The 9,987-nt window shown below is 40.5% G+C and overlaps 1 protein-coding gene across 1 annotated transcript; it reads left to right on the top strand.

Annotated features, from left to right (window-relative positions):
• The first annotated feature begins 8,208 nt into the window (after window positions 1–8,208).
• TAAR5 (trace amine associated receptor 5) lies at window positions 8,209–9,240 on the top strand. Its single transcript, XM_009875754.1, has one exon. The coding sequence runs from the start codon at window positions 8,209–8,211 to the stop codon at window positions 9,238–9,240; it is 1,032 nt and encodes a 343-aa protein (XP_009874056.1).
• Window positions 9,241–9,987: the final 747 nt, after the last annotated feature.

A 9,987-nucleotide genomic window follows, 5' to 3' on the forward strand; every position in this document is an offset into this window, starting at 1 on the left:
CCAAAATCCGGCTGAGCCAACCTAATACAAAGTGTTACAGAGAAAGCTGACATAGAAAAAGTTGTGCAGTTTTTCAGGAGATATCCATCAGTCTTATGAGCTATGTATAAACCAAGAACATTCCAGTTTTCTTGTAAGAAAGTGAGAGTGTTTGCTGTTGTAATTTTAATTTAGTGGAGTCTCCATCCCTGGAGCCATTCAAGGTCAGGCCTGATGGGGCTCTGAGCAACCTGATCTGGTTAAAGATGTCCCTGCTCACTGCAGGGGGTTGCACTAGATGACCTTGAAATGTGCCTTCTAGCCCAATGCGTTCTATGATTCTGTGATTCCATGATTACACTTTTCCACCAAAACACAGGATGGAGAAAATCCAAAGCAACTTTGAGATTTCATAAGATAATAAGAATAACAAAAAACCTAAACAGTCTGATAGTGCTCTGTAGTGTGGATGGGAGCAAGACAGCGAGGCAGAGGAAGGGAACCCTCTGAGGCAGGAGGGGAGAGGAAACCAGGAAAACATGTTTGACTCCCAGGGAGCAGCCTTCTCTTGCTCCTTCTCTTGCTTCGTGCCTGCAGCAGAGGCTGTAGCTGCAGCAGATCACAGGAGGCCAGCTGGGAGGGGGACAACCGGGCTGTGCCACCAGCCCGCAATAGCGTTTTCATAGCGGGCAGCTCTCTGAGCTCCATCCTGCGCATGGGAATCTGCCCTCAGACACTTCAGTCTCAGAGCCTGTGCTTGAGCGAAGTACACAGACGCTGAGGGTAGAGCCGACGTTAGCAGAGTTAAGGGACAGATTTTGTCCCCTCGTCCTGTAGCTCAGATGCCGAGAGACAGACCTGACAAGCCACAGCACTTGTAACTGTCACCTTTGTCTCTAGACCTGATGTAACACTGTAATCATCCTGGTTTAAAGACACTTTTAAAGACACAAATATAGATTGTAAATAAATCAGGAGAGGCAAGATTTACCCAAAGAAGGGACTGTGTGCTCATGAACATCTTTTCCCCAAAAACCTTTTTTCCCTTGCAGATCTTGTTCTTCAACTTTTAAGCAAATTTCTTTTATCTGATTTTCTTCCCCAGGACTGTCCGTGTTGTAGTACTTTGGCAAATACTTCATGCTGCCAAATCATTACTTCATCCAGCCTCTGGAGCTCACCACTGGTGTAGCATTGCTTTGACTTTGCTAAGATTTTAGGGCATAGAAATGCAAGGCGGGGGCTTTGCCTCTGTGCCATGCATATGCACACAGCTGAACCATCCTGTCCAAAATGGGGTGGATATGTGTCTGTGACTGCTTCTCAGTGCTCCACTCTCCCACTACGTTTCTGGTCAGCTCCATGGTCAAAACTGACTTTCCCTCAATGTCACATTATGCCCCACAGCACAGCCAGCTCCATCAAACCATGCTGGCATGTCAGGGCTCTGCCCTGCAAACATCTTATGGTGTAGTTGTGTGGTTGTGTGTAGCACTTCTCTTTTTTGTCTGATTTCTTTCTCTTGATTCTAATCATACCATCTTTGACCAACTGCATTACAGCATCAAAATTACCATCCCTAGGATAGAAGTGATTTTCTTAGATACCTGCTTAGTTTCATTCTTGTTTGCCTTTAGCAGTTTTCTCCAGGCTAAATACTGATATTACTGGACAATATATAGTGCTTATTGCCTGCAGCAGTTTCCATGTTTCATAATTAACAAATGCTTAGAAGTTCTGGATTCTCCCTTTTCTTCCTCTTTTCCAAGCACAGGGATGGCAGAGGTATAAGTCCACACATTTTCTGCAGCAAGAAAACATTCCAGAAATATTACTAAAATTCTCTGTGTGTCACAATCAGATGCAAGAATCAGAATTCCTTCAAAAAAACAGAACAATGTAACAGAAATATCAAGTGCAATCATGGAAATTTGGGGTTTTTTTGGTTGATTGTTTAATTGGTTTTGTTGGTGGTGTTGGCTGCGTTACTCAAAATATTTGATGTTTTTATTAACTTCTCAGCATCCAAGAACTTGTGCAATGCCACCTTCTGGCTGGATTACTTCAACTTTGCATGTAGTCCTACGAATTCACAGTTCCTTTGTTTAAAAAACCTTTGAAAACGGTCATTGCAGGTGCAATATTCAGACTCTTTTATTTTTAATGTACTCTACTACCTTCCTGTAAAAGCTTGGTTAACTAGTCACATTATTTATAAATGAATTAGCAACTCCTGGAATTACTTTTAGAAAATGTTACCTTTATATGGGTTATTTTATCTTTACAATATTTGCATATATTATCAAATACAATAATAGGTAACCTATGGGTGAACTTACATTCAGCAAGATAATACAATATCCTAGGAAATATTGTGTCCGGATGCCAGGAAATGAGCCAGCACACTGACAACATATACAGGATACATTACCTGGATTCTCTGCCCTGGGCACAAAGACACAACATATGTGACCACGACTCTGAACAACCATTGTGTACAAGGGCCAGCATGATTTCTCAGGTTTAAGCTGCATGAGGTAATCATTTATTGTCTGAAAATTAGTATCCTAGTCATCCAAATCTGTTAGCCAAACTTTCCAAATTAACAAGGGGACCAGAATGGAGCCAAAGCACTTTTTGCAGCTGAAAACACTCCATTGTCTTTATGTGCTCAAAGAACTTCAGACAGTCTTACAAGTGCTGGAAAACCAACCTTGGCTTGCTTTTATAAATGTAATTTTTCATTCTATAACTGAAAAATATTTTACACATTGGCTGATTTAGGATATGGTGGTCTAGCCTACAAACAACTGCCTCTCTCTCCACCTGCTGCCCTGCTTTTCTTATGAAAACAAGCTATTGTCAAAATAGTCATCTGTGAAGGTGAGTGCATTCCCTCAGAGCAAATAAAGGTCTTTTTTTTTTTTTTTTAAGAGAGTGAATCAAATCTAAATAAAAGCTCCCATCATATTTGTCAAAGGATTCCCGGGCAAAGCTTCAATTTTGTCTTCCCAATGGTTACTGCACTGTGCCCCCTCCCCACAGCCAGGACACCAAAGTGACGGTCAGGTGCTGCCATGCAGCTGCTCTGTTCTGCGAGTACAAAAGAGTGTGCTCCTATTTGTTGATGCAGGACATTCCAGTGCATCTGGTTTTTCTAATATTATTATGGGAAAAAAAGTGATTTTTATTCCTTGCTGTGACAACTTAGCAGGAATCAGGACGTTATTCAAGTAACACTACCAGCAGTGCCACACCCCAAGTCAGACAGGGAGGAAATGTGTTCCTACAGGGTTCAGAAGTGATGTCTGATGCCCATGGAGCAGCCTTGGACCAGAACATACCCTGTAGTCTCGCAGGCCCCACACCAGCCAATCAAGGACGAAATTGTGGGCAATTATATTGGCCATTTCTGTTTCTTTTGGTGGAAATTGCAGGGTGTGAGTGATACCTGCCCAGTCTGGGGTCAGCAGTCTGGCTGCAGGTCATTGCTGTGCAAGTGCCACGAGCCAGCAGAAGACAGACGATGGGGAAGAATTACTTAATCTGCCACGTCCTCTCCTGCTTCTTGCATTACCCAGGGTGGCAGTAGCTGCTTGTGCTCAGTGGAGTTCAGCCACCTCTGTCCAATTCATGCACTAAAAAAATGGCCCAGTATAAAAAAGCAGCTTTGCATGGGCCACGCTGAGATGGCCAAAGGCTGGACTACTTGGTGGCTTGTATTTCAATATTAACTCTTCATTCGATTCTGCCAGTGCTGTGCAGAACAACACCTTACTTCTCCCTCTCCCTTACTTTTTAACCATTTTAAAATACCTTAAGTTTCTAGTTTTTCTTCTGAAATGTGAATTAACAAGTTCTATTAACACATTGCTTGTTTTGGTTAGAGTATTCCCAGCTGACATGTGTTTTGTTCACTGCAAACAAACACCGAAAGGAATCAGGAGCTCTAGGGAAGGGCTATATCAGTTGTACCTGCAGTTCTTCTGCAGTCTTGGGACTACCTTTAACACCTGTCATTAATTAATTCTTCTGCAGAGAACTCTTGAACTAGAGTATATCACATTCAAGTTTTTTCTTGTGTGTATTTTGACTTTTTCTGTCACACCTTTTTCTATTCCTCTGCTGCATCACTAAATTACAAAAACTGCACTTTGAGGTCACATTCAGGAAAAAAAGTTTGGACAGAAAAAAATTATGAGAGGGAATGTTTTGAAGATGATGAACTGTTGGGATTTTTTGCTTTATTATGATACTATTAATTTCTAATTTCTAATTTTACATAAATGGGAAAAAAATGAGATAATAAGAGGATAACACAATCAATAAATTGAAAGAAAAACATGTTTGGGGGGTATTAAGACAAACCTAGACAGAAACAAGTATATGAGTTGTTAATTCAAAGTTAACAGATAATATTTTTGAATTTATTAATTCTTTTTATTAATTTCCTGAACTAAAATACCATTTTTTTACTCTTTCTCTAATCCATAATTTCCTCGATTTTAAACACTCAGCTGACTAATTTGGACAAAGATATTACAGATGGGGACAACACCAGTGAGTTCTTTTCTCTCCCTCTTCAATTCTAGTTTTAACACAGTTTAAGCTGCCACAGTTAACTTATAGAGGTATTACTTCTAAAACTGCCTGTATAGGTGTGTCCTATATAAATACTTGAATGAACAGAACACAGACCAATGTAACCAAGAGCAGGAAAACATAGAAACAAAAGTTACGTGAAAATGAGATGCAGCATGTAAAACAATTTCTTGTGACTGCTGTGAATGAGAATTTTCCATAGCTACAAAGCTGAAGGCCAAATGCTGCTATTTGTGTAAGAAATCGGAATTAAAAACACATACTACACTCTGTGGAGACCTCCTGGATGCCTGGAGGTGGGGTGCACTACACCTAGCAGAATTTTAAGCTGGACCTGGTGAGTATTTACTCTACAAACATTTCTGCCACTCTGCAGTAATGGTAAAACGCTCGTATATGATACACTGATTTCTTCTAAGATGATCACTTCTCACTGCTACAAGGAAGAGGAAAAGTCTACACTATGAGTTATGCAGCTGTAATAGACATGAGGGAAGATACAAGGTTTAGGTTCTCTAGCCCAGTGTAGGTCATGTCAGTAAGCCCATAGCCGTCTTATACTATTATACTCTATTTAGGGATCTCTGACTGACTCTTTTGGAAGCAGTGAGGAAGAATTTCACAGCAAAGGGACACTGATGATGGCCCTCTGAGAAAGCCCATAATCCTTTGAAACTGTCTTGTTCTATTTTAAGGAACTCAGAAGTTACTTAGAGGAATTTAGATCTTAGAGATTACGTGCATGTCTTCACTGCACAACAAACCATATCAGACAGAACACTTTTGCTGCTATATTTTTTGTGTGTTTTTCTGTGAATTACTAGGCTGCACAGTACATTCAACAAAAGTTCAGCTTGAGACTATATCCAGCAATTTTTTCTGTAGGAGAAAGTATAAAGAGAAGGAACATTTTGAGTATGATTGGCATTTTTTATTTTATAATAATATTATTACTTTTGAAGTTGGTACATGTGAAAAAGCTCTTCTTGTTCCAAAGTATAAAGATCTACACTGTCACTATTTGAGGCTTCTCTTAACTGTGAACTGGTCTCTTTTCCCATGACCAGGTAAAAAGAGAGGGGAAAAAATGCAAAGTGATTTCAACAAGTAATGTGTGCAGGAAGGGTAAGTGAGATTGTTTTGTTACACATTGTTTCATTTGAGGATGATGATAATCACTTCAGAAGCATCACACTAGCTCGCTTGCTAGGCAGGGTAAGTATCTTGACAAGGACGTGATTTTACTGGAAATTTGCGTGACAAACTCTTTGGATGAGAATTATACTTATTGCATATAAAATAAAGAAAGAATGAAAACTAACGAAAATGTCAGAACACCAAGGACAATAAACCTTTGTTCATATAAAGAGCTATCCAAAAGTCTCTGATGATCTTAATATAAATGTTTGGTTATTAAATGTGAAAATAGGAAAAGGAGAAACAAATCTCTTTGAAGTTTTACAGCAATTCTCCAACTAAATAAAGTATTTCAGAGAACTATGCCAAATTTATACCTTTCTGCACTGGGGTTTTTAGTAGTGTGGAAATATCTTAAACTGTTGCTGAAGCAAAACTGAAAAAGAAAATAATCTTGTTCTTGCAGGAGTTCTTAAATACCTGTAGTAATACCTGCTACTCATGTCCTTACATAAACCAGTATAATATGGAAATTGATGCTGACTTCAGTTTTCTCTCGTATTAAAAATTCATTTCAGAAAATTGCCTCAGACTTCAGTACACAGTGAAGTGAAAACATCATGAGGAAAGGGAAGGCAGCTGGGCAGCAGGCAGCTTCTTAAATGATGAAGAGGAAGGACAGCGATCATCTTGGAGAGCTGTGCAAAACTAATTGCAGGGCAAGGAAGAAAAAGACAAGCTCTGAGAGATATACCTTCAGAGTCCCTTAGGGAGCTGGTATGAGCTTGCCCTGACTGAGCAGGAGCCAAGCGTGGAGGATCTGAGCACCAGGGAAAATTTCATGGAGAAACGAGAAGCTTGTTTTAAAACCCCGTATCCTGTCTAAGATGAAAAATCCAGGACTTCTCTGAGTGATATTTGTAATATCTATATTTAAACAAGCTGTTCCACTGCATCAAAAAAATAGCACAAAGTCATCCAGGGGTGAAGGTCTCTGTACTCACCTCTTCTACCAGCTTATACTGTGGGATAGAAATGGAGACTGCTGGGGGGGAAGCAAGGAAAATCAAGAGGTACCTGATCTACATTTTTCTGAAGTGAAGCCCACAGTTTCGGAAAGACCGAAGCTCAGGCGAAAGCAAGGGAGGCCTCCATAGGGTGAGGGTCACTGATGCCCCAGAATGAACTGTCAGTAGCTGCATCTTCTTGCAGGAACACCTGAAGAAAGAAAATTCACAGCAAAGTATGACATAAATCTTCAGAGATTCAAGAGCAGCTGAGCATGTGTGCATTTAAACTTCCCAGAAAACGGCAGTTCTTGCCAAATACACAACAGTCTCTCTATGCCCCTAAGGTGTACTGGACACCTATAGGGACTCTCTCTCCTAGTTTATATAACATCTTACACTTTCCATGCAGGCAGTAGACATGTACTCAGAAAAGGATTTCAGCACACTGCAGTACAGCTCCCTCTCTACAAAATAAGATATATTGCTGTAAGTATTCCTGATTTAAAAGTTTATGCTTTGCTGCTACTGGGAAGGATGGGAAAGGTGGGAATAATTTCTAGCTATGACAGTAGTCATTTCAAAAACAAAAGTACATATAGAAATGCAGAATATATTTAAATGTAGTTGTCTTACTGTTAAAAATCATACTGTTCAGTTATCTGATTTATTAAAAAAGACTGTTGGAATAATCCATTATAATCTATTAATATAATATGTTTCTTACAGTTCAAACTAAAAACTAAATAACTTCAAATCTGAATAGCAATTTCATAAGTAAAAAGCAAGATCAATCTTTGGGGTGTATAACAATATTTCTGTTTGCCTTACTGAATTTTTATGTCATCGATACAATGCATATCCATATATATCTTCATAGCTAGAACACTATAAAATGAGTAACTTGCCCTGGGGGGCGTTTGCTTTGCAATCATGTATTACTCATTTTAGGATAATCACTTTACAGCTTCTACTTAATAAAAAGAATCATAACCAAACTGGAACTTCATTTCCAGGGAAATCCACAAGAACTACTGTACCATTTTACCAGAGTCAGCTTTCAAATCCCTTAAGGAGCTTTGGCTTGCAGCACTTGTTACTGAGCACTGGTTCTCCTTCTGAAGCAGACCTTCTCTTTATTGCCTACTTGCCCACACACCTCTGGATTTGCTGCATTTCTTGTCCTACTCATGATATTGGCTGAAAGAAAACCAAAATATAGTATAAAAAGTGATGCGACAAAAATTGAATACACTGATCTGGAGCTGCTTTAATCCAACAGAAATACAAAGCAGATAAATCAGGCTCATGTTTTCACCTGAAATACAGAAAGTGTCTGGTGGCTTTAATTTGATTAAAAGACATCTCTCCTTCTAACCTGCCTTTTTATTACCTGTTCTTCAGGGCACCTCTGCTGGAAGGTGAATCCTTTTCCAGGCTTGTGGCAGAGCCAGGGGAGGCCGTGGGACCTGGGCAGGCTGACATGAGTTCAGCCCAGGGCACCAGTGCTGAGGAGGGGACACTCATCACTTTGTGTTACGAGGCGAACGACTCCTGCTACAGGACCTTACACCCCTTCGGCATCCAGGTGGCCATGTATCTGGCCTGTGCCTTGGGCATGCTGATCACGGTGCTGGGGAACCTGCTTGTTGTTGTCATCATTTTCCATTTCAAAGCCCTGCACACCCCCACCAACCTCCTGCTCCTCTCCTTGGCCCTTGCCGACCTCCTCCTGGGGGTGACCGTGCTGCCCTTCAGCACCATCCGGTCCGTAGAGGGCTGCTGGTATTTTGGAGATGACTTCTGTATGCTGCACACCTTTCTGGACACACTCTTTTGCTTGACCTCCATATTCCATCTGTGTTTCATTTCCATTGATCGGCACTGCGCCATCTGTGACCCTTTGCTCTACCCCATCAAGTTCACCATAAGAGTGGCCTACATTTACATTGGGGTGGGGTGGGCAGTACCCATGGCTTATACCTCTGTCTTTCTCTACCCTAAAGTGATTGCAGAAGGACAGGGTCATTTTCTGCGGGATGTGCTCTGTCTTGGTAGTTGTCAACCACTGTTCAACAAGATTTGGGGGTGGTTAAACTTTCCAGTATTCTTCTTCCCTTGCCTTGTAATGATAGTTTTGTACATAAAAATATTTGCTGTGGCTAACAAGCAAGCCAGGCTGATAAACAACACGTGTAGGAGTATCAGGTCTCAGCCACCCATAGGAGCATCCAAGAGTGAAAGGAAAGCAGCAAAAACTCTTGGGATAGCTGTAGGAGTCTACCTCCTGTGCTGGTTGCCCTTTACTATTGACACCATGGTTAACAGTATTCTGGATTTCATTACCCCCCCGGTCCTGTTTAACATCCTAGTTTGGTTCGCTTACTTCAATTCTGCCTGCAATCCGTTGATCTATGTATTTTCCTACCGCTGGTTCAGGAAAGCTGTGAAACTAGTCATAACTCATGGGATCTTTTGTTCCAGGACATCTACAGTAGACTTGTATCAGGAATGACCACAGCCTTCAAGAGCACTGTATAAAATATTGTAAGCTGTATCATTTCTCATTAATATTCTTCAACATCCACATAGCTCCTATTTGTCTTCTTATTTTCTAATTTTTTTAAACAGCTGGCTTGGGCACATTCCCAGTTTAAATAGATATACCATTCTGTGACTCAACACAGTTGTTTCCACAACTTTTTTCCCAGGACACACTCTTTAATGTGTGTTTGTTATGTGATGCCGACAAGCATTTGAAAATTGCCTGTAACTGACTTGGAAAGAAGACTCTGTCCACACTGTTCCTCAGGTATGATGAAATAGTTGCTCCCTGCTTCTGAAAAGAATTTCTTCACAGACAATTGTCTAATTTTCACACAAAGGAGATGATGCTTTACAACGTTATGCAGAATGTGTATCAGTTTTTAAATAGAAAAAAACATAAGGATGCAACTACAGGTGAGATCAAATATCTACCTAAGCTAGTGGCCAACAGTAGAGGAGAGAAATGTCATATCAATATTTTTTAGATTATTTTTCTAGCCCACAGGGATATACGCCTAAGCCAAAGGCTACATATGGGAGATACTATGCTGAATTCCTCAGTAGTATTTATTGAAATCTGTGGAATCTTTGCCTGTTTGATTTGTGTGTACAAGGGGCTGCTCCACACCTTTGAACAGCCTTTCTGTCTTGCTCTGTATCTTTTTTATTCCTACTCCATAAAAGGAGTTAGAAACAAAGGGAAGAGGGAGGGCAG

The sequence above is a fragment of the Apaloderma vittatum genome, unplaced genomic scaffold (assembly GCF_000703405.1).
Source record: "Apaloderma vittatum isolate BGI_N311 unplaced genomic scaffold, ASM70340v1 Scaffold41018, whole genome shotgun sequence".
In the NCBI taxonomy this organism is placed as follows: Eukaryota; Metazoa; Chordata; class Aves; order Trogoniformes; family Trogonidae; genus Apaloderma; species Apaloderma vittatum.

What these genes read in the sequence shown, in the direction of transcription:
- TAAR5 (XM_009875754.1), top strand. Translation starts at nt 8,209, where the DNA reads ATGAGTTCAGCCCAGGGCACCAGTGCTGAGGAGGGGACACTCATCACT.